Below are 24,100 nucleotides of genomic sequence, written 5' to 3'. Positions count from 1 at the left end.
TCATGTGCTGGTTGAGGCAACTGACCTAGTCCCAGAAGGTCTAATTAGCAAGTTGGCCAGAACATTTCCATCACGGGGTTCCCCCCTACAAGGCATGGTCTCTTACAGCGCACTCGATTGGATTGTGGTGAATTTGAGTAGCCTGCACAAGCGAGGACCACCAGAGAGCTACACACAAGGCTGCACCGAGTGGAAAACGTGCCATTTTTGCGTGAAGTTGTGTGTAGGACAGTTAAGTTGTGGTTCTTGCCGCCTCTAGTATGTGAAAGGTATTGAAGACGTGATTCTTGGCTCCTCCTCGTCCAGAGTCCAAAATGGCTTTGAGGTGTTGGCACTCGTGTCCTGGATCTGGCCGAGTCAAGGTATATAAGACACAGAGTCAAGATGGACCAAGAGAAACAGGCGAAAGGAATAAAAAAAGGAAAAAAACATAATCATAGTAAGCACTTCCGCAATCCATCCATGTCCACGAACGAGGAGCTGACAGGACCCCATCCAATCAATGGCAATCGGACACGACGTAGGCAATCGACTGGGTGCCGTAGTCCAGACGGCGTCTCTAAGCTCGGCGGCGGAATGCGCAACACGGGAAAGCCCGACCATGGATCGGCCTCGTACGACTCGCACGACAACAGCATTTTTGCCGGGATCATGCCAGCGGCAGGAGTGAATCAGACCATACGAGAAAATATCAAGGCATATACACACGTGGCCGATGCCGCACACACAAGGGATTCGGGGGTCTTGGCGGCGATGTATTACCGGGTGACGATACGAGAAACAGCATCAAAACCTCGTCATACGAAGGTCGTGACTCGTCATTCCAGGCCAGGGTCGGAGTAAGCTGCAGGGCCGTGAAGTAATCAATGCATCAGAACAGGATCTGTGCCGTCGGCCAAGGCGCGGCATAGTGCATACATTCTCAGCAGGACAATGTCTGGGGAGCTGTCGGGAGTCTGATGTTTGCCGTGGGAGCCATGTCGTTGCCTGAGAAGCTCAGCGTCCTCCGTGTAGTGGAGTCTCCAGTGCTTCTATAACGGGAAGCAACGAACCCTAACCCTAACCGTACCCCCGGAGACTACACCGCTCACAGCAGCGTTGCGCCAAGCGCTGCCCACGGAGTACTCCGTACTGAAGTACTCCGTACACATGTCCATATTCCAAGTGACTCCGGAGCGGCTGAGTAATCTCTTCTTCAGCGGCTCTTTACAATTGCCGCGCGCTAATTGATCGATCATCCTGCCCACTCGAACTCGTGACAAAAAAGGCCACGAAAGCCATTTCTCGTCTACGTACTCGGTCGTATTGAGCGAGAGTCCAAGGCCGGGGCGTAGCAGGTCGGCGGTCTCTACAAGTCAAGCTTCAAGTGAGCGAGCCAAAGATGTCGTGGCTGTCCAGTCGAGTCCTCGTCGCTTCAATAGCCGTTGCCGTAGCTATTCTTTTATCACCAGTTTCCGTCATGGACATGGCCACCAAGACAAAAGCGTATCTGCAGGCAAGCTTCTCAAACACAACTTCGGCCACCCCCAAGACCAAACCCCCCGTCTACTTCTTTAGCCACGGAGGCGTAAGTCGCCCGCCCACCTGGCCACCCAAGCTTTTCCAACAAGGACTGACTGACTGACTGACTGCTGCAGCCCACTGTCCAATACGACACAGACCACGCGGCGTACCCGGTGCTGCAGCAGATCGGCAAAGAAATCACCCAAAAGGTGAGGCCCAAGGCCGTTGTCGTGTTTTCCGCGCACTGGGCCGGCGAAGGGGACGAGATCCACGTGAACAAGGATGAGCAGGCCGACTTGATATACGAGTTGAGTTTGTGACCGTTCCCTTTTGCTGCGCGGACTAGTCTGACGGCCTGTATTACCGTCTGGTAGCTTCTACGGATTCCCCGACCATTACTACCAGGCCAAGTACCCGAACAAGGGCGACCCCCAACTCGCCAGCAAGATCATGCTGATGCTGTCCGAAGCCGGCATTGCGAGCCGTGGTGCGAGCCGCGGCCTGGACCACGGCGTCTGGTCCGGCTTCAGCGTCGGTAAGTCGGGGAAAAAAAATAGAAAACTGTTGCGTGGCACTTTTGACTCTGACCATCACCACGCAGCATTCGACCCTGAGACCAACCCGCTCAACGTGCCCCTGGTACAGGTGTCGCTGTTCAAGTCGGAATCGCCATCCGCGCACTATGCCCTCGGCCGCGCCGTGTCGGCCCTGAGAGACGAGGGCGTCGTCATCATCGGCGCGGGCATGTCGGTGCACAACCTCGCCGACTTGTACACTCTCTTGGAGGGAAACACCACGCCGCTGCCGTACACGGTCAGCTTTGATAATGCCCTCAAGGAGGCTGTCGAGGCGGATCCCGAGCTGAGAGAGGACAAAATGGCGGCTGTGTGCAAGAGGCCCGATGCGCGGCAAGCCCACCCCTACATGGACCATCTGATGCCCGTCTTTGTTGCGGCCGGCGCGGCGTACGAGGACAAGGCGCAGCAGACGTGGACTCTTCACGAGGGCAGCATGGGCTGGGCACAGTATCGCTTCGGCCATGTACCCCAATGACATACGTGCCGAGTATACCAAACCGGAAGGGTGATTTTTCAACGTTGCCGCTTACTAGTACCAACATCGCCATCCGTGCCACTCTGTACATTCAACCAAGGGACCCTCCGGCCACATGTTTGCATACTTCCGCCCTTATAGAGAGAACCCAACGCCCCTGACGACGGCTCCCCTGTTGTAGAACTTGGCCGCTGGCAACAGCTCGCCAACCACCCATCTGGCGGTGGTCGTATGCGTCGAGCCATGTCCAAACGGCTCGTGCGTCGTGTCCCTCCTCGGCCTCATGTTCCAAACAGCCAAATCCCCAACGGCACCAATGGATGCGTTCGCACGAGACTCCGCCGGGTCCTCGCCCCTCGGCAACGACGAGTATCCCTCCGCAAGAGCCTGAAGGAAGACGATCTGGTCCTGGAGGAACTCGTCCACCGTCCCGTTGAGGCTTGTCTCTTCGTAGAGCTCTTTGCAGAGACTGCTGCAAGCATGCTGGATAATTCCATCTCGCGACAACTTGGTCTTGTTAGCAATGGAGAAGAGCGAGTCGCGGGCCCAACGAATGCCCCCCTCTGAATGCGCAACCAGCAGGATGCTCCATCGGGCGTCGCTCCCAGAGTCCTCTACGACCTTGAACTCGACACCGGCGTCGGGGTACAGACGGCCCAGCGCGGCAACAAGTTCATCCCGAACACGCCGGTGAGATGCCCGGGGAACAATCACACTGGCGTCCACCCTACAGACTCGGTATGACTCGGGAAAAGCATACCTGGGTGCCGGCGAGAACCTGACGGCCCTCCCCCTGGGCACCGGGTGAATCGTGAGCGTCATGTGGCCTCGCGATCTCGGCCCAAGATTCCAGCCGCGCGCCGTGAGCTCTCTCCCAATGTGGATGCCGAACCTCTCCTCCAGCGTCGGCGCAAGCACTTGGTCAAAGTACTCGTAGCTAGGCGACCAGCGGACATTGGTGCCGCCCCGGATATCGAGCACCACCGGCTCGTTGGCGTCGTTGCCCGCGAACAAGACGTACGGCAGAACGGCCTGCAGAATCAGCAGCGCGCTCGCGGCGTCGGTTCCGGCCTCGATTTCGAAGCAGCGCCGAGCCAGGTCTGTCGGCGGCCGCGCGGGACTGAATGCGAGAGTCTCGGAACCGACGTGAAGGCCGGTTGTTTCTGCGTCCGTGACCATGGCCAGCCACGACAGCGACGCGACGTGCTGCGCCTTGAGGCCTGCACAGAGAGCGGTCAGCACGACACGTACAGCCGAGCGCGTTCCTTGGTAAAGGGGCAGGGCAGGGCATTGATGGGATGCGGACGAACCGCCGCCGCGGCCTCGGCCTCCCGCACGGTTTCCACGGATGTTCACCACCGTCACGGCCTGCGATGTGAGTGCTGCGAGGCCGCACGCTATGCGGACCACTTGGCCGCCGCCTTCGCCGGTGCGCCCGTCGAGCACGATGGGCTTGGTGCTTTGTGTCGTGCCTTGCTTCATGCTTTGAGCGGCTGGATAGTAAAATCTGCATCTGCCGAGGACTCTGTTGGGAGTGTGCGCAGTGAATCGCCACTGCTTCCGCCGCGCGGCAACCCAACAAAAGCCTGCCGAATCCAGGTTATATCACTCTTGCCCGTTTCCGTGGGCTTCGGGACAGGGTCTTTTATGACTTTTACGTACGTGTGGCTATTTCCCCTCGCGCCTCCTTTGCGCCGACATCCCATGACTCACTCGGCATACAAACGCATCTCTGCCGCCCCATACAAGTAGTCTGAGCGATGTGCGTTTGGTTGCATGTACTCGTCGCTGCGGTGCAAGTTGTCTCAGATGGTTCACGGACCGTGGTCACTGGTGGCTGCTTTTCATTACTGCTGCTGCTGGTCACGACGCAAACCGACTGCATTTGGCCTGCGCTCGACCAAGCTATGATATTGAGCTATTGTGCCAAAGGGTACGTGCCTCTGTACTAAACGAGCCGAGGACAAATCGTGGGTAATCTCGATGGAATACACCCCGAGGTACTGAAAGTAATCTATCTACAGACGACAATGTATAAATCATGGCGAATATTGACAGCAACCCGATTGGGGTTGCATGGTCTCGTTCTCAGATGTGGACGCGGCTCGGATAACCTCTCACCAAGGGACACGTAATAGACCACGGACCGGCCCAGGAAACCGAGTAGGCTTGATTCCACGACGACAATATTTCCGTACACCAGGCGGCCGGAGATCTGTGCTACTCTCAGGGGCATCGGATGCCTACCGCAAACAGTTGATGGGCCCGGCTGACTGATTCTTTGGCCAATGCCGTTATACACTCGGGTTCCGAGCAACGCTGCCGGCAGACCAACAGCCTAGAATGCGGCATAACTCCTCTGTTGTCCAGGACCAGCCGAAGAGCGCCACGGCAAAGCCTGATCCGGAAGAGGTCAAAAGAGCTCACCGGTGGCATCCTAACCTGCCTCTCTGGAAAGTTGGTACCGTCTGCTGCGCCAACAAGCCTCCCCGCAGACCGTGCCCTCTATCGCGATTCTTCCTGTTCAAAGCCCAGGGGCTGCTGCTGTTCGATGTACAGACAAGGATGAACAAGCAGCAAACACCGCGAGAGTATGAATCGTCGCTATCATCGTCTGCGGCGGTGGGCAGCGGTCTCGATGTCGTTTTGAGCATGCGGCATGCTACTGTCTATCCCCCTTTGCGGAAGCGGAGCATGTTGTGTGTGAAGACGCTGACCAGGTTTGCTTGAAATAGGAGGCCTGCCATCAACTTTCCTGCCGTTGCCCTCCAGCCACTCGTTTCCATGTGCCTGTGGGCTGAAACCATGCCGCCAAGAGTCTTAGACGCCCTTGGCAAGCAGTGGACGACAGCACAAACGTGCTGCTGGCGTTGCAGAAAAAGCCATGTTGCTCGTATCTGCCGGAGCCCACGATTCCCGCACTGTGATCGTTGCCGTCTCTAGCATCTCGCTGAACGGAAATGTAAGTCTCATCTATTTCTTGCCAACCTCATGATTCCAAGTGGACATATTTGCGCCATGCATTTCAAGGTGTTAGGAAAATCACCCGCAGGCAAGCCCAGACGTAGAGCGGCCATCTGAAGCTCGCGCACTAGATGAAGATTCCGCCCAACTTGACCTTTGGAGGGGAGGTCAGCCACTCGTCCACGCGTCTCGGTAAATAGTCCACAAGAGACTTTCGTGGGCTTGCTTGAATGTAATGCATATAACGAGCGACATGCAGGGCCAAAACCTGGCTCCAAATCCACCACTAATCTTCTGCTCAATGGGAAGCTCCTGACGCCCTGTCGTTGGCGTCTGACATTCTCCAGATGAGATTCCTCTCTCCCGATGCCGGTGCCTGGCGGCAAAGCCCGTCTTTGACATGATTCGCTTGCTCGGACGTCCGTGATGGCACTTCAAGCCTCGATGCCAACGGCCGGCTGGCGAATGACGACTCACACCCCCAATCCCGGCACTGACTTATATCTGCCGACCTCAGCTTGGGAGTGCCCGAACGCAAGATGTGCTCCAACACGCATCACCCTGAAGCAAGGGTACGCATGTCCAACATGTCGGCGACCTCGGACGTTCTCGCTGGCGGACCATCCAAAGGTTGGGCCGCGTACCGACGTACCATTTCCCAGTCAAAATCAGGAAGTGGGATGTGGATGTCTATCAGGTTGCAGGGGAGGAGAGATGTGGTGGATGACGGCACAAATCAAACCACGGAGGCAATCTCTGACTAGTCGTCGGATCATGGTGGTATCATTCCTGGACCGCGGTCATGCCATTTCCATCGTCGTCAGATTTGACCGGGCTCCCTCATTCGGCTTGCAGCCTCACTTTAATTTGCAACGCCGTCAGGCCGACTCCCTGAGTTGGCGACAGCATTCGCGCGGCTCGTTTTCTAGCCCTGCCTCAATATGTGCCTTCCTGCAGAACGAGTAGCCTTGCGAGTGTAAGAATTTCCGCCCATGACCATTGAGTTTCACCTGAGCGTCGATATCTCCATGGCGTAGGTGATCAGCTGACGAGCGTATTGTACTTTTCGTCTTCCGCCAGCCACGGAGCGAAGAATGGCGCAAACGTGGCCTCTAAAGCCTCAGAAGACAGACACTCTTGATAAATGCTCTGGAGAAGGAACTGGTGCGTGCAAGGAGTCTTTTGCTCGAAAGAGCTCGAGCTCGAGCGTTAATTATGAATTCCGGGACCTTAAAGGCGCAGAAAAAGCAACTTACATTTATCTAGTGAATCGAGGACCCATTCGCTACGGCCAAACCAGGACATCGTCCGCCATTCTCTGCACTTGCAACTTGGTGGCAGGACGGACTTGAATGAATTTCAAAGCTAACCAACCGAGTACAAGTTCCTCTGCTCTCCACTCGATCAATTCTTGATTACCCTCCGCCATCCTGTGTGTCGATGCCCATTCGCTACAAAGACGTCGAGTTGCGTGGCACGGCGATGCAGGGCTGAAGCAGTTCCACAACCAGCAAGCCACGGCTACCATTGTTGGCCACCTTCAGATGCATTGTAATATGCGGGTGTGACGCCTTGAATACGGTGTCAATCGTTTAATAAACCAGCCGAGGCGTTATGGATGCAGGAACTCAGAGGACATCACCAACCACCGGTCTGGTTAGTCAATCATCGCATCGTCAGTTTGGCACTCGGCAGTTTCTCCCTGATTGAGATGAACCATCCGCAAATATCCGGCGCTAGGCCATGGCAATCCGTTCCAGGCTCGGATCCCACGTAACCGTTCCCATTTGAGTTCCGCGCCGTTGGTCAACTCCCGTTGAAGTTGTTGCACATTTTTCTTCTGTTCTCTCTCCTTTCGACTGTTGCTCATGCCTTCTCGTCAGACGTCGTTGAATGCAACTCATTCCCTATTGCAACAGTGTGGGCACAATCGAAGCCTGTGGTACTGCAATCTTCGGAGGGTGTCTGGTTTACGAACCGTGAAGGCCTAGAGGCTTTGCTGGCCTCCGACCTGGCGAAGGTCGTTGAAAAAATGACTTCTGAAGATGAGCGTTGGCATCGCCAAGCCTTTGGTGGTACTCCGGAAAGAGAAGCCGACGATTATTTCGGAGTTGTCCCAACTGAAGAGTCGCCTCTTCTTCACACCGATCTGCCGCCAGATGTCGTGCCGGACAAGCCCTTCCAGCACCTGGTTCTGAGCGTGTGCGTGCTCTTCCTATTCGTCGTTGAAGTCAGCATGTTCGTCATGCAGCCGCCGTTGCAGCAAGTGATGGAGGACCGTGTCTGTGGCGAAATTTACCCAGATCATCTGGTTGGCACCATGTCGGAGACTGATGACCGTTGCAAAGATAACACAGTCCAGAAAGAGTTGGCCATGCTGCGATCATGGGAAGTATCAGCCGAGATGTTTGTTCGTAAGTTCTGGTTCGCGCGACCCTTACGGAGCAGAAGGAAGCCTAACATACTGCCCCAATGTAGCCTTCTTTGTGCAGATCCCGTACGGCATCATTGCCGACAAGTATGGCCGGCGACCCGTCCTATTCCTGGCTCTATTTGGGGCCGTCCTGCAAACCGCTTGGATCCTCTTAGTTTGTATGCAAAACAAAACTTGTTACACACCAAGGGGCTAAATGATGGCTAACGATGGCACAAGTGGGAGTGCCGAAACACTTCTCTGTCTGGTCAATATTGTATGGCAACATGGCATATTTCATCGGAGGAGGCGGGCAAATGGCGGCAGCTATGGTATGGACGCTCCTCGCAGATGCCATCCCCATGGCCGAGCGCACGAGTGTCTTTTACCTTCTTCATGCCATGATTCTCATCCTGGGAGTTCTTGTAAACCCCATTGCCGCTCTGCTACTCAAGACCAATCCCTGGATTGCACTTTGGTTGGGGTTTGCCATTCTTGTGGTTGGTGTCTTTGCCTCGCTGCTAGTCCCAGAAACGCTGGCGCTGCGTCAAAAGGCGGATAGCAAGAGATGTCGAGGCGGAATTGTCGATGGTGCGATTCATGCCAACTATAGCCCTCGAAAATCCCGGGTTCAGCATGTCGTATTTACGATGAAGAACGACATGGGCCACGTCTGGCGCTTTATTTTTGCTTCCAAGAGCGTCATGATTCTTATAGTTGCCTACACGATCAACTTCCCAATCAAGCTCAACCAGACGTTCAATTTGCTGCAGTACATGACCAAAAGGTTCGACTTGGCATGGTCAACGGTACGTCGCTTCTTGCCTGAGAAAGGCACCTCTTTGAAATGGTCTATTCGAGTGACACATGACCTAGGCAACGTATATTTCCACGGTCAGCAACGTGACAGCGGCGGTTGTGCTTCTCGTAGTATTGCCAGCGGGCTCCTGGGTGCTGGCGAATAAGTGCAAGGAAGGGCCTTTGAAAAGAGATTTGATCTTGACTCGCATGTCTGTAGTCTTTATCATGGCCGGTAGCTTTCTCATAGCAATGGCCCCTACCGTGTGGCTGTTCATCGCTGCTCTTGTCTTGACGAGCCTCGGCACCGGATTTTCAACCCTTTGCAGAGCTTTGCTAAATGCTGTTGTCGAACCTCATACCGTCGCCACCCTAAAAACGACCGTGTCGATGATGGAGACTGTCATGGGCCTTGTCAGCTCTCCAATTCTAGGGTGGCTCCTCAGCAAAGGCATAGAGCTTGGTGGAATATGGATGGGATTACCATATCTGGTCTGCGCAGTGCTTGCGGCACTCACAGGAGTCATGATGCTGGCATATAGATTTCCAACAGGATTCGCCCAGGCATCTTCATGAAAGGGTGCGCTGTACCGAATTGAGCGAATCTGTGTGTTGAACGGCGTACGGCGTTTGGTTTCTACTCAAGTTGGCCGTGGTTGTCAATCTTATAAAAGAAAGAGGTTTTATTTCCAAAAAATTTCATTTGGGAAAGATGTCATCAGGACAAAGCGCATTCATCCAGCGAATAAATTCCCAGGGCAAACATGAAGCTCAATTGAATATCTGCGTGACATGTTTGACCAAACAAAAAAAGTGCACCGAGACAGAATAACTACGTGGTGAAAAGATCAGGGCTTATCGATAAGAGCTCTACGAGTTCGTAGTAAGTAGTAATCTGGAAGGAACGCACTGGCGTGCCCCGCGCTTGCCTTCCTCCTACCTGCTTCCACCAAACGCTTCCATCCCCAACATCGACTCCATCAATCCCTGCGACAGGCCACTGTTCTTCCCTCAATCGTGCTTGATTTTTTGATCTTGCAGTGTCGCCCTGTTTCCCCGCTGCCCTGCTGAATCATCGACGTGAGCGTCAAGATGTCGGATGACGAGGATTTTATGCAGGAGTCGGACGAGGAGCAGTACGGCGCTCTCACATCTGCTGATGCATGCTGTTCTAGCTAACGCGGTATTTAGATATGATTTTGAGTATGAAGAAGACGAGGACGACGAGTCTGGAGATATCGACATCGAGAACAAATACTACAATGCGAAGCAACTCAAGCTCACTGACCCATCCGATGCGATTGACGAATTCCTAGGCATTCCGCCACTTGAGGAAGAGAAAGGCGAGTGGGGGTTTAAAGGGTTGAAGCAGGCAATCAAGCTAGAGTTCAAGTTGGCCAAATATGATGAGGTGACAAGATTTCCCCTCGAACGCCCCGTACTTGATTCGCATGGCTAACATGTCTCCAGGCAGCGGACCATTTCGCAGAGCTCCTCACCTACGTAAAATCAGCCGTGACGAGGAATTATTCCGAACAGTCCATCAATAATATGCTCGACTATATCGAGAAAGGCGCCGATGGCAAAGAAGCGGCGAAGAGCATGGAGAAGTTCTACTCCCTCACGTTGCAGAGCTTCCAAAGTACCAACAACGAGCGGTTGTGGCTCAAGACGAATATCAAGCTTGCCAAGCTGCTTCTTGATCGGAAAGAGTATAGCTCCGTGTCCAAGAAGCTACGAGAGCTGCACAAGGCCTGCCAGCGACCAGATGGCACAGACGACCCGGCTAAAGGCACATACTCGCTGGAGATATATGCCCTCGAGATTCAAATGCTGGCAGAGACCAAGAACAACAAACAGCTCAAGGCTCTGTATCAACGGGCGTTGAAAGTAAAGTCCGCCGTTCCCCATCCTCGTATCATGGGAATCATCAGAGAATGCGGCGGCAAAATGCACATGAGCGAAGAGAACTGGAAGGAGGCACAGAGCGACTTTTTCGAATCGTTCCGCAACTACGACGAGGCGGGGTCTCTACAACGTATCCAAGTGCTCAAGTATCTACTTTTATCTACAATGCTGATGAAGTCCAACATCAACCCGTTTGACTCGCAAGAGACCAAACCGTACAAGTCCGATGCCAGAATATCAGCCATGACGGAGCTCGTTGACGCTTATCAAAGAGACGACGTGCATGCCTACGAGAAAGTACTGCAGGGTCATCAGGATATCTTGGATGACCCTTTTATCGCGGAGAACATTGACGAAGTCACCCGTAACATGCGGACCAAGGGCATTTTGAAGCTGATAGCTCCATACACCCGCATGAAACTCGACTGGATTGGGCAGCAGCTTAGGATCTCGCAGCCCGAGGTACAGGACATAGTCGGATTCTTGATTGTAGACAGCAAGATCAACGGAACAATCAATCAACAGGATGGAGTCCTCGAGATTACATCAGACGCCGACATTGAGCGGGTTCGGGCCATGAGCAGCCTCTCGGCATCGATAGCCGAGCTGTTCAGTGCCGTGTTCCGGGAAGGCGATGACTTCCGAAGCAACGAGCGCGATGCTTCCTTTGATCAGTCGATGGACTTCCAAGGCCTCTCTGTGGGAAGAGCGCTTCGCGGGACAGGGCAGCAACGAACAAAAAAGGGCAAAGGGTCGAGTGCAATGTGGGCATGAGACGAATGGAACGAAGCCTCCGTAGCAGTTTATATGACGTAACGATGATGAGGAAATATTTCTCTCGCTTCAACCTTTTGTGGTCATGGATCCCGAGCATTATAGCACTCTCGACGAGCTCGTCTGATGTCAAAGGTGCCCCTCCCGAGTCCCCGTTGCTAGTGTTTATTTCTTTTTCTTTCCCTTCCGCTTATATCGGTCCTGGTTTCAAGCCGTGCTCAAAAAAAATTTTTTTTTTCCCTGTAAAAACTCTACAGTCATAGGACGCTAAAAAAAAAAAGTCCTTTTGTAAGAGGCATTGAGGCTGCATACACAACCCATGTCGGGCAAGTCGGCGACCAATGGTGTGTAGTACGAAGGGCCGGCAACGCGTGACGAATTCGGGCCCTGGACTGAAAGCCGAAAGGCAGCAGGGGCCCAGAGAAAGATGGGAAAAAAAAAGGACGCTATAAAATTTTTGATTATAAATTGAAAATTTATAGAAGAAGGCTGTGGTAGCAGTGGTCAAGTGCGTGTGCCACCCGAGGCTGAGATACGACATTACTCGTCGACTACGGAGTACGGATGACAAGAATGCGCGGAGAAGGGGAGAGGGAAGACGGGTTCTGCGCAGACGGAGGCGACGGCCAACGTCAGTGGCAGTCAGCGCAACCGCACAGCCTACCCCGTACGGAGTAGTTAATATATCAGAAAAAAATGACGAATCGTGCGGTTTGTACGGAGTACATTTTGTTTCTTTGCGGCCTTTGCCCGCCCCCTCACCCATCTCCCATCTCCCATCTCCCATCTCCCATCACCCTCCCCCCCTCCGGGGCGCCCGCTGGCCGCCATCTCGTAGCCCACCCGGCCGTCCGTCCCCCTCTGTCGTGTCCGCGTGGAGGAATTCTTGCGAGCAGGCATCCGAACCACGGAGCAGCCCTTCCAGGGAGAATTGCATGGCGTCTGCTGCAGAAGATGGCGAGCAAAGACTTCTTGTTGGGCGCAAGCTCCTTTGCCACGGGCTGGATACAAATTCGTGACACAGCATGAGTCTTTTCTGCGGAATAGCCACGGAGTGGATTTCGTTTGAAGGAGGTCACGCAAAGCTGTCTTTCTCTGTCCAAGACTTGTGCACGCCCATTGGATGTGGGTCAAGGGGCAGGGCAGGGCTCGGCCGGCTCTGTTGAAAAGACTCGTAGTAATATCTCATGATCCTTTCGCCGGCGGCCGCGATAATATTTGGCTTGCGATATGGCCACATAGGAGGACATGGACCCCGGGTATTCACTAGATAAAGAAGCAGCCAGCCAGCACATGGAGTACCATGCCGAGCCGCATTGCCAATCTGGGTGAAACAGACAGCCACGGGACAGACTGGACAAGACTGGAAGCTGTGCCTTTCCGAAGGATGCTGTACGACCAAGGTGAAGGAAACGAGGACGACGAGTGCGAAGCCGAAGACTCACATATCCGTGATGCTCGTGTTTGTACGGGGTATGTGGTGCTCATGCTCCGTACCGGGTTCGTGTGCTCCGTAGGACCAGCACTATTCAAATATAAGACTGACCACTGACGTTGAATGGTTTGTCGTTGCCGTAGCCTGTTGGCCAACGGAAATGAACGAGGCATTAGTTTTCTGGTTTCACACGTCAAGGTACAGCCTACCTACCAACCTGCGTGTAGGAAGAAACTTGGACAACTACGTTTAAAAAAAAAAAAAAAAACAAAAAATTCTAGTGACCGTGGGTTCCTGCGTCTGAAACCGCAAACAACAGCCTGTGAGAGACAATTCTGTGCAACGCTGTCATGCCTAGAGTTGGCCACCGTCGTACTGCCCACCAATGGGCCATCATGGCGACCTCACGTAGCAGGAAACAAACAAGGGAGTACGGAAGTAGAAGCTCCATTACCCCAGCAACTCGGTGGCCGTCCACATGACGCTCGGCTTCGGCGAGACGTTCGTCTACCTCAATCTCCTGTACTACGTGAGGTAAGAATCCCCTTCCCACAGCGGTAGCGGTCGACGGGGCTCCCAACTTGCCGCCGCCGCCCCTGCTTACGCCTTGTCAGCACCCTCATGCTTCACCGCGAGTACTTCCCCTTCCTGCCGACCCCGGAGTCGGAGCCACGGGGTCCAGTCGACCAGCCCATGCTGGGGGCGCCCGCCCCCGAGGGCTGGTGGGACGACAGCTCCCGACTCCTCTTCGGCGCGGCAGAGCACATCGCCGCCATTCTACACGAGGCCTCCGAGTGTGGCGTGCATCTCATGACGCCCTTTGCCGGGTTCTGCGCATTCTCAGCCGGCTACCTCAACCTCTACGTGGCGAAATACCCCCGAATGAACCTGGGCCGCAGCCCGCGAGCAAGCGACTGTCTCAAAATGTGTCTCGACTACCTGGAAAAGTTTCGACTTGTCTGGAAAATCGCCGACGGATGGGTAAGCCGCCCGCAAGCATGACACGACCGTGGCCACCGTTGCGCTAACATTGAGAGGGCGGCACGCGCAAGATCAAAACGATACACCATGCATCCGTGCTCTACGAGCGAGCAACCGAGGACCGGACACGATACCAGGGGCGCACACGAGCAGACTTTGATACTCTACACCAGTCTGTCCACGAGTTCCGTGTCGTGGATAGATCCGACGCGCATACTCGGGAGATTCGGGGCGCGGAGCGGCCCTCGGCGCAGGCGACTTGGCCGGTTCAAGGGCACGAGCACGAGCACGAGCACGAGCACGAGCTCGACACTAATACCTTGTTGAACCAGCTTTTCGCGGAAGTCAGCAATAACCTCGACGAGCAGGGGGCCTGGTCTCAATGGTGGCCGGCGATTGATCAGGTGGATCTTTAATGAGCTGCGTAATTACATCCGGGGTTTTTTTTTTCGTTGAAGCTTCCAATGAATGAGTGACGACCTTTGATTTTTTTGATTTTTTTTTTAAAAAGGGCTGTAATATCTGGTTTTCTATACATGTCCTATTTTTATTTCCCGGTCTAGAAAAACAGTCAACAGATAATGCACCTCTTCATATGGCTCCCCTCCCGTCACCGCCAACAAATGCATACCTGTCGCGTCAACCATTCGCCGTTTCTCCTTCCAATCACGCCTTTGCAAAGACCTTTCTCGAGTTCATCAGGCGAACAGCAAGCATAAAGAGCATGCCGACAAAAGGCGCCACAACCACGCCAAGAGGACGTTTTTTGAAGCAGCTAAAAAGGCACGTAAATGGCGTCTGGATTCTGTACTAGATCTACTAGAAATTTGGGACGAGAAGGGTGTACATTATAGGCGAAGAGGTTAATAGCGTTATTAGGTTGAAAATTGGCCCGCCTTGGTGTCCGGCCCGCCTTGCTGTCGAGCACCACCTTTGGTGGTGAGGGCTTTTGCTAGCCGAACCACATAAAGTGGGGCGGGCACGATTAGCAGCAGCATCCGTGCCCGTACCCCTCTTTGTCGGCTAGCCTCGAGGCCAGCGTCATGTTGCTGCGCAAGTCTCCCCTAGCGGCCGGAGACTTGGAACACAACAAAGGGCGCCCAAGATAATGTGACCGGCCTCGTGGCATGTGAAATAGACGATGCAAGTGACAAAACGCCACCAAGATCGAGACCCTGACAAGACCATTGACCCTTGACGGCCAAATGACAAGAGATTCAAAAGTGGAAACCAGGGCTTTTTACCGAGAGGGGCGTCTGCGTAGAGGATCGGTGATATCGAGACAAAGTTTGTTGTCGACGTGCTGCGATCCGTTGCGGAGTCGTTCACAGGTCACTCCGTATTGCGACTGCGTTCAATGTTGGAAATTTCCTACCAGACTGCATCAGCCGATTTGGGCAGAGCGCGGGAGGGTTACAGCCCGGTAGAGAGCCGTACCCATGTGCATCTCGGCATTATGCCAGGGTTCTGCTGGATGCGAGTGGCGACGGCCGCTGAAGAAGTTCAGGGCAGACTGGTCCGGGGTGGCCTTGGACTGGATGATATGTGCGGGTTGCATGCGAACCAACATGAGGCGGATGCAACCCTCTGGTCGATTTTCCGTGATGAAAATGACGGCGCGGATCATGGATTCATGGATCATGCTGGTACGTCCTCGACACCGGATCGTCAGTACAGCACCAGCACCGCATTAGCCGTCCAAGGCCCAAGGACCGGCACGGCGTCACTTGCCAGAAGGCATCTTCACGACGCGACATCAAAGCAGGTGACGGACTGACTGCCTTTGTTTGCCTTGGCTTGGCTAGCTAGCCTGCCTGCCTGGCCATCATGGACATTACTGGAGAAGTGGTGTCTGCAAAATCTCGGAGACGCTCGTCGGACTGGGTGCGCCCCTTGTCCATCTCTCTCGGAAGGGCTGCCGTCGGATGATGGGAGCCAAGCCTTGTTCAACGCCGAGTGAGTGACTCGCGAATATTGCAACTCGAGACCTCAGTCAGAGTCAGAGTGTTGGGGGACCAAGCCACTTCCCGGACTGGAAGCTGAGTTTTTCTGACAAGGTCCGCCAAGAGCTGTGGACAAGGGCCCATCTTCCTTCTCTGCTACTGCACCTTGAAGGATCATTATCAAAAGGCGTCACGGCAAATGGCAAAACGAAACCGGCCGGGCCTAGCTTGCACGAACTGTAGGGGTTCGCCACGGGGGTCGAGGCAGAGACCAAAATAATGCTTGTGGTTGCGTCCCGTGCCGGTGGTCCACTTATGAAATCTGGACCGAGCATGAAAAACAACGGTCCTGCATACTGTCAAAAGCTCACCACCGTGGTGGTCCATGGATGGGGGAGTCTCGAGTCTCGACTTACGGCTAGCCGACGTCTGTTGCGCCCGCCAATGCCGTGAGCCCCGTGACGGTTCGCCCCCAAGTTCCAACCAGAGTCCAACACATGGTGGGAGAAGCAAGAGGCATGCCACAATCTGATCTAGTCCAATCGCCTTGACACAAGTCTCCTTCCCCTTACCCAGAGTCTCATGGATACGATACTTGTTGGTGCCAACTTTCAACTTCGCACAATTGCCCATGGGCTCATAGGGCTTACCACGGGAACATGGGATTGGCCACAAAGCAAAGGCTATGCACCATGCGTCGCAACAGACCTTTAGCCCCCAGACCCAGACCCTGCGCAGGATTGCTTGTGAAGTGGTGTCAAGTGTGTCCTTGTTCTCGAGTCTAAAATGCGCTCGCCGACGAGGTGCGCACACCTTTGGATGGGACGTGGGCCGGTTTGTGGTGCCACGAACCGGACGTCGAGTTTGTTGAGCGTCAGTGGATGTGGTGAAGCCGACTGGACGTGCATTGCAGATAGCTCACTGACACATTGATCGACGTACAAGCCCTCCGTGGAGCGAGCCATGAGTCTGCCATGACGACGGCCGGACGATGGACCGTTCTTGTTGTGTCGAGCAGTCGCAATTGCTTTGCGGCTTTTGGTGCCATATATCGTGTATAACAGCCGGAGATATAGCCACATGGACAAGGACCAGGGTTTTGTCGAGGACCACTTCCTCCGTCCCCCGAGAAATGCGTACATGCCAGCAGGACCGGATAGCAAGCAGGGCAAGCAAACAACAAACAGAAGCAAGCAGAAGCTCGCGACTTCCACCACCCCGTAGGTGTCTTGACGGTCCGTGTGAGGTCGACAGTCGTCCGTTGCAAAAGACAGACACAAACATCTTGGCCCCGGGAACGACCAAAGGCCGTCGATTGCTGGCATTCTTGCATTCTTCACCCAAAAAACAGTCCGTCCAGCGCTCACTCTATCGCGGGCTTTCACCCTTGTCTGTCCGCCCCCATCTTCCGCCAGCCCCGTGTGGCCCGCCTCCTCCTAACGTCTGACTGCTCGCTCGAGGCCCCTTTGCCTGCAAAAAGCTCACACACTTGGCCCTCACATGCTCCAATGAAGCCTCTTACCAAGACGGTCCCCGTCCTGCTCTCCGCTTTTCAACAGCTCTCCGTCCCTGGCAACGTTCTGCCTGTGGGATTGCTGCGGCACGGACAAGTGTATGACCTGGGAAAAGCGCGGCTCCCCCGCCATGGCATCAACATGGCCTGTGCAAAAATCGGCTCTGGCTGGACTGGGTCACCGTCTGAAATATCTGTTCATACGAGATTCCGTGACAGGACGAGGTGTACCAGAACAGCCGTGCTCCTCATGAAGACGGGCCGCCCGGGAGACGGCGTGGCAGCCGAAAGGAAGGTGAAGAGGGGAGGCTGCATCTGCATGCAACGGCCTAGCTGTGCCATGTTGCGAGCCTCGAGACGGACGACCGAGTAGACGCCGCCGGTCGCCCATGTCGCCCATGTCGTCAGGACAAGGACCGGTTGACGACCTAGGTTGTTGACATCTCGGTAATATGTGGTGGACGTAAGTGAGTAACATGTTGTAGTATGTGTGTCTGGATGTGTCGCAATTGCGTCGCCAGACCCTCTCCGCCCGTCCAATTGTTTCGCCTGTTGACATTGCATAGACCCAGACCCGACCACTCGACCTAGTCTGCTGCCGTCGCCGCCGACATGCATCTGGGACCCGGAGCTGCTGGCCATGTACGTGCGGCGTACGGAGTAGGGCATCGCATTTCGTTATATTATTTTGCACCTCCTCTGAACATTTCTGTCATCTTTCATCTTTGTCCGATTTGCTCCCTACTGGCCTCGGCATTCGTTAGCCCGAGCTCTCGGTTCTGCGCCTGTTCAACGTTAGCCCGTGTGGTGAACTTTGTTTTGCACACCGAGAAAGCCATCACCACTCCTTGCTGCGCCGAGAACCTGGCGATTCATTGGCCACCCCGCCGGTGCCTTGTTCCTTCCTATCCCTGTTCCTTCCCATCCCTGGTGCCTTCCTGTGACGTCTCCAACAGCTGGGCCAAGACAGGTCAACGAGACACTGAGATTGGCAAGAGCAATTGCTTTGAGACGGTGCCGTCCTCGGAGGTGCTCACAAAACTGTCCATCGCGACTTGCCAACTCTCGTCCTTCCCTCTCCTCCCTCGCCAGACGTCTTTTTAGCACCCCTTTCACACAGCACAAATACAAAAACTAAAATAAAAATAACATCAAAACAAGACGCGATCGGTGGCAGGCTTCGCCGCCTACCTTCCACCTCTGCCTTCGTCTCGGCTGCCCGGTTTTAGCTGGATGTGACTTCTCACCCAGCCGTGGTTTCTTTCCCTGTTCATGCTGCTAGTCTCGTACCAAACTTTTCACGTCTTTGATACAGAAACGGGCCAAGGTCTGCGCATGAAGAAGCAGCTCACGGATCACCCAACTTCCTCGGGCTCACGATAGTTGAAGCACAATTTGAATTTCCTACACGAGTCCTGCGTCGCCGCTCATTAGTGCGCGCCTTGCACACAGACCTTCACCGGAGACACAGCACCGCGGAGGACCAAACGCCTCAACAGCCGAGAGCTCGCTAAGCGTCCGTCGGGGCCGTCGCCATCGCTGTCCTTCTTCCAATCCCAGCTCACTAAACAAGCCCCAACAAGCTTCGCATCGCCAACGTTTCCGCTGACGCAAGGGCTCCTGCCTCTCAGCGCTGACACCATCGAGACCTGTCGAGCCGGCCGTTCCTAGTCTGCGGCTACTACCGCACCCAAACATCCGCTGCCTTGCTCCAGCCTCGGCACTTCACCCCCGCCCACACACAGAAACGGCAAAGCAGGCACATCAGTGTCCGCAGCTGGCGAGTCGAGTTTGCCGGGTACTGGTGTTGGACTGAAGAGGCCGTTGACATCACACAATCTTTGAGCAAGCGACCCACTCGAGTGACGGTCACGCTACTCGAGCTGAACCCCAGGGCTGCTGGTACCCGATCTCCAAACGTTTGAACACGCCACCGCCGGATGGCAACAACGATCCTCGCGACAAATTAATCGTTTCTCCTCATATTGAACCATTTTGCAACCCCCCTTCACTCTTTCCAAAGTGGCAGCATGTTCCAGCCCCAATCTACACCGTTTTCCTCTTCGTCCTTCTTTTCCTCTTTGCCATCGTCCCATGGCATAGATTTTGCACCACTTTTTGGTCTACCACAACCTGCACATGCGGGAGAGAGAGACTTTGGCCCCACACATGCAGGACACCAACAGCAATATCTCGCCCATACGGGTGTCGCCACTGGCTCTTTGTCATCCTCGTGTCCTACTGACGCGCTCCACCCGCAGCAACAATACCATCTGGGCCAACAGCTTCCGCCACGGCCATCCTTGGAGCGCTCGCTTGTTGCCAACCGCCTACAGCAGCATTCTACGAACAGGCCAGCACCCAGTATGGAGGAACAAAGCAGCCATGACATGGCTGCGCAGCAGGAGGCAGCAAAGGACTATCGACCGAAGCTTCAGGTAAGCTGATTTCCAGCTGGCACTGTTTGCGCCGTGTGTGTGCTGCACCAGGAGGCAATCTCCTCTTGTTGGGAAGTTAAAATCTACATGCATTGTCTTGTCCCGACTTTTAACGAAAGTGATATCAACAGGGGCCTTTGGTGGGAGACAAAACTCCTAGTGAAGTCATCACAAACGAATACGCAAAAGCAGATCAAGTCTACGTCGAGAAGACAATTGTAAGTTCTCCAACAGCATGGCCGATGAACAGGCACACGCAGCATCAGCATTTGGATCTGAAGTTGATTATTTTTACTCTTCTGTAGGCATTACCCCAAACATACTCACACTATCGTCCTATAAGAGGCGATGGCAACTGCGGTTGGAGAGGTAAGCTTGCTCCCCATCGTTCAACAATAACGACGTTTACCATGTGCAAACAAATGAGGGAAAAATGTAAAACACGCTGACAGACTTGAAGCAATCGGGTTCTCCTACTTTGAGAGACTCATTGAACGTGGTGATCAAGCCCAAATTGAAGGAGAGTTTGCTCGCTTGAAGAGTCTGAACCAGTTGCTGGAGACAGTGGGTAAGTATGAGTATACCGAAGAATTTGCCGGTGAAGCCTTTGATCTGCTTCGCGAACTTGCAAGAATTGTCGACAAGCCAGCAGCCGCCCATTCTTTACTCCATCAGAGGTGGAATGACGTTGCTGTGGAAGGCAGCCTTATATACTACCTTCGGTTGTTAGCGGCAACGTTTCTAAAGGCAAATGCGGAGACATATGAGCCCTTTATACCCGGAGGGCAGAGTGTTGATGAGTATTGCAGCCATAATATTGAAATAGTCAATCGCGAGATTGAGCAGCTAGGCATCGTGGCGTTGGTCAACATACTCTTGAAACCCGTCAATTTTGTTCTGGAAATTGCGTATCTGGATCGAAGCACCGGAAGCCAAGTCAACCAATATCGTTTTCCCGAGGAGGCAAATGGCAAGGATATCTCAGCATTGGGACCGATCATCTATCTTCTTTATCGACCTGACCATTACGACATCTTGTACCGAACGTCGACGGTAAGGACCTCTCCACCACCGGTTTCTCTGCAGGTGAATCGAGTCACGGGATTTACACATAATGCTCCATTCAACGCCACAAGTGCTTCGATGGGCGCTTTCTCTACGGTGGACTTTGGTGCTCTCAGCATGATACCCGGCTTGAGCACTGGGTCTTCCGATGGACTGGCGGGCTTGATGTCTATGCCCGCAGTGACTGCAGCGACCAACCCTATCATCGGAGACGCCTTCTCTTCAAGCCAACAAGCGACCTGGATGCCACAGTATGGGGCGGACATACAATCGACCAAAGGGGAATCCCCAACACAGCCACCGCCAACCGTTGCGACAATCCAGCATCCTTCACCATCTCCCCTTCTTACACCAACCACACCGATGAGCTCTAATGCCCCAATGATGCCCCCATCTGCAAATATGGTTCCTCAGCAACTCCCCCCACACATGACAACCCCCGGAGCCACGGGATATCCGATACGATTCAGCACCCATCAGCTCGAGTATGAAAACAACAGCTTCCCTGAACCTACCTTCCAGGTAACGACGAACACCTTCAAGAATAGCGTGTGGAATAGGGCTCACTATGGGAATCCTGACTTCCAGCCGGAGGAGTGGAATCCAGAAGAGGATGGCGCCGAGAACCGATTAGCTGGAAAGCGAAAAGTTAGAAAGGACTCGTCTTGAGTGCTAGGCAACGGTGGATGCTTCTCAGATAAAAAATTGCCAAAAGGCATGGACACAATCATCTCAACATGAACTTCACAATTTCAACCACTACGGAATAGAGAAAAAAAAACAGCATTTATCCCATACGGGTGGCTGATACCCATCAGTCAATCTGAAACCAATGACGTTGACTGATGATTAATATGCCATGAGCGCAGCAACGTCCCTTTGGCGCCGACCTTGTATCTGGCAAGCAGCATGGAGCAGATGTAGCTAAGGAGGGATGATCACAGCGGCAGTTAGAAAGCCTAATTGAGGAGGTTGATTCGTCTGATGATGGAGTAGGAGGTCCGAGGGCTGTGACATGGAGCTGGCGTTGAGGGCATATAACATCAAATGCGATTTCACTACTTTTCACTTCTTAAATGCCCCCCTTGGAGCATTTTGGAGATTCTCGTGGCTATTCAGTGCATTTTTTATGTGGACGTTGCTCGTGGTGAAGCCGAGACGAAGCTGGAATAGGAAATGGTTGACTTTTCCTAGACTGCAGTCCCACGACTTCCCGATAACGCCCGCGCCCAGCCATCAGACTTGCGTGGGCGTCTTGTTAAACAGTCAGACCGTTCAATTGCCGGACACATAGTCGCAGACGAGGTGGTGGTAGAGCTTGGTGCGTGGGCAACAGCAATCATGATCCGCCCAGCGGCGGCGGCAGCCAAGGGATGGCACCACAGTGTCGGAGAGAGAGTCTTGTACCGAAGGTGCTTCACCCAAGAGCTTGGATATCGCAGAGATTGTTGAGCCCGGAGGATTTGTTTTCGGTCAAGACATGTCAATAGTGGCGGAATTGGGGAAGAAACATGCAACAAACTCCCTGACGTCGGCATCTCGACCGGCCTTGTCGACATTCTCCTCCTTCTTGTCACCTCCGCCGATGATGTTACTACGCATTTTTCCGCTGTACAACGCGGGATCCTGCTCCACAAAAGCGAGCTGGATCCGATAGCCCTGCAGGTTGCAACTCGGAATGTCCTTGTCATCGGCGTGAACTCATGCGGACTGTGGATCGAATAGCCTTTCAAGCAGCCTCAACCCGGAACTTTTCCGCTGCCACTCGTGTCGACTAGGGCGCTGAAGTGACCTTGTGTCGCTATCAATGTGATATCATGCAAGTAAAAATGCCGTTTTGCCGTCCTCCGGCGCTGGATATGCAAAGTCCATATTCCGCACTGCTACCTCCTCTTTGAGGTCCTCTGCCAGCGCTCCGGTTTCAGCACCGGCATCAACCTGCGGCCTTGGAACCAGCTAAACCTGGAGCGTACGAGAAGTTGTCACCTGCAGACGGCTATGCTGCTTGGCGACAGAGCAAATGAGGATACGGAAGTTTTGAACAGCGTCTTTTCCGGCCAGGGGGGTGTGCGGTGCGACTTTGCGGCCCCCGTATCAGACAGAATATGAGGAACATGCAGAACTCCATTACCGATTGGTTCATTCTTCCGAGGAAAGAGAGAGAGGTGCTGAATTTCTGATAAGCACTTCCTCTCTCGCTTGGGTAAGTTGTCGGCGGTGTCGCTGGGCCACTTTGTCTTCAGGGTCAGGACCGGGCGTCGCAATGGTTCGTATTCCGCAAATGACTTCGGAAACAAGACTCACTGTGTTTGTGTCTCTTGCATATCCCCCAATTTTTTTCCTGTTTCAGGTCGCCAAGTCTCCATATCGGGAGCATCCTGTGTTGAAAGTGATCGCTTCCGTGGCGAGGCCAGCAAGTCCGAGGTTCCATGCAAATGAGATGGCGACCACGAAGCCCGTCAACGCGGAAGCGATTTAATTTCCCACTCGCCGAGGATGGTTCCCCTGAGGCTGATGACTGGGTTCCATTGTTGAGCCAAGAATGTTGTTCACGCACCGGAATTGTTTTGGGGCTGCTGGCGAAGAAGGTGGCGTGATGCCATAGAACGCACGACATCTCGCGCTCTACGCGCTCTTGAGTTCGTATGGACGAAGCATACGCCAATGAAACGCCTTGTGGGAAGTGACCCAGGAGGATGATCCGTACGGTGAGCTACTACATGTCAGACCAGAATTGATTCCGTCATGCCCGGGGTTGTAGACGGTTCGCGGAGAGCGAGCATCATGTCATCGAAGAATATCCGCTTTAGCAGGTAGGCCACTCCTGAGAAGACGGTACCGATTAAGCCGAGCAATGGGAAGGGTCTTTGTGGGAGGTTGAGGTTCAGGAGGAATGATTGAGATTGGCATGATTGACTACCTTGGGACTGACCGCGTCTCTTGTGATGCTAGAACTCGTCGGCAAGGGTGTCCGCTTCTTGCTTCACGTTGTTTCACGTGGTCAATTCCATTTTTAGCTTAGTTAGCTTCATTTACGCGCTCCGTGTACTCCTTCATCGCCTTGAAGCTCTCGTGTGGTTGCTGGGGATTGTATGCTCCATTGTGGCCGCCATGACGGGCCCACGGGATGTGTTCCCTCGTCGGCGACGCAGCTGTGCGCTATGAAGACGACCTTGGCGGCACGTCGCACCGCTGACAGTTTATGGGAAATAATCACAAACTGTACATATGCCAGACTTGTTGCGATGGCGCAGGATTTCCAGGACGAGAGACCCGGACTTGGTATCTGGCGCCGTCGTCGCTTCGTCGACC

The 24,100-nt window shown here is 54.0% G+C and overlaps 6 protein-coding genes across 6 annotated transcripts; 5 read left to right on the top strand and 1 right to left on the bottom strand.

Moving 5' to 3' along the window:
• Positions 1 to 1,381: 1,381 nt before the first annotated feature.
• Positions 1,382 to 2,556, top strand: MAM_00277 (Extradiol ring-cleavage dioxygenase, class III enzyme, subunit B; the record flags this gene model as incomplete). The annotated part of the gene is made up of 4 exons (XM_040819076.1): positions 1,382 to 1,567; positions 1,638 to 1,819; positions 1,878 to 2,038; positions 2,105 to 2,556. 4 exons carry the CDS (start codon positions 1,382 to 1,384, stop codon positions 2,554 to 2,556), a joined length of 981 nt encoding a protein of 326 aa, XP_040682341.1.
• A 135-nt stretch (positions 2,557 to 2,691) lies between these two features.
• On the bottom strand, positions 2,692 to 4,038 carry MAM_00276 (RNA-3'-phosphate cyclase 1; the record flags this gene model as incomplete). Its single annotated transcript, XM_040819075.1, has 1 exon — positions 2,692 to 4,038. One exon carries the CDS (start codon positions 4,036 to 4,038, stop codon positions 2,692 to 2,694), a length of 1,347 nt encoding a protein of 448 aa, XP_040682340.1.
• Positions 4,039 to 7,552: 3,514 nt separating this feature from the next.
• MAM_00275 (MFS transporter) lies at positions 7,553 to 9,307 on the top strand (the record flags this gene model as incomplete). Its single annotated transcript, XM_040819074.1, has 4 exons — positions 7,553 to 7,934; positions 7,999 to 8,112; positions 8,174 to 8,742; positions 8,810 to 9,307. The coding sequence occupies 4 exons, from the start codon at positions 7,553 to 7,555 to the stop codon at positions 9,305 to 9,307; spliced, it is 1,563 nt and encodes a 520-aa protein (XP_040682339.1).
• Positions 9,308 to 9,823: 516 nt separating this feature from the next.
• On the top strand, positions 9,824 to 11,413 carry MAM_00274 (PCI/PINT associated module; the record flags this gene model as incomplete). The annotated part of the gene is made up of 3 exons (XM_040819073.1): positions 9,824 to 9,867; positions 9,923 to 10,142; positions 10,202 to 11,413. 3 exons carry the CDS (start codon positions 9,824 to 9,826, stop codon positions 11,411 to 11,413), a joined length of 1,476 nt encoding a protein of 491 aa, XP_040682338.1.
• Positions 11,414 to 13,326: 1,913 nt separating this feature from the next.
• On the top strand, positions 13,327 to 14,245 carry MAM_00273 (uncharacterized protein; the record flags this gene model as incomplete). Its single annotated transcript, XM_040819072.1, has 3 exons — positions 13,327 to 13,382; positions 13,463 to 13,829; positions 13,886 to 14,245. The coding sequence occupies 3 exons, from the start codon at positions 13,327 to 13,329 to the stop codon at positions 14,243 to 14,245; spliced, it is 783 nt and encodes a 260-aa protein (XP_040682337.1).
• A 5,406-nt stretch (positions 14,246 to 19,651) lies between these two features.
• On the top strand, positions 19,652 to 21,457 carry MAM_00272 (Peptidase C65, otubain; the record flags this gene model as incomplete). Its single annotated transcript, XM_040819071.1, has 4 exons — positions 19,652 to 19,723; positions 19,855 to 19,941; positions 20,029 to 20,092; positions 20,184 to 21,457. 4 exons carry the CDS (start codon positions 19,652 to 19,654, stop codon positions 21,455 to 21,457), a joined length of 1,497 nt encoding a protein of 498 aa, XP_040682336.1.
• Between the last annotated feature and the right edge of the window lie 2,643 nt (positions 21,458 to 24,100).

This window comes from Metarhizium album, assembly GCF_000804445.1.
Source record: "Metarhizium album ARSEF 1941 chromosome Unknown scaffold_1, whole genome shotgun sequence".
In the NCBI taxonomy this organism is placed as follows: Eukaryota; Fungi; Ascomycota; class Sordariomycetes; order Hypocreales; family Clavicipitaceae; genus Metarhizium; species Metarhizium album.
Note: the sequence above shows the minus strand (reverse complement) of the source record. Positions and strands in the feature narration are given on the sequence as shown.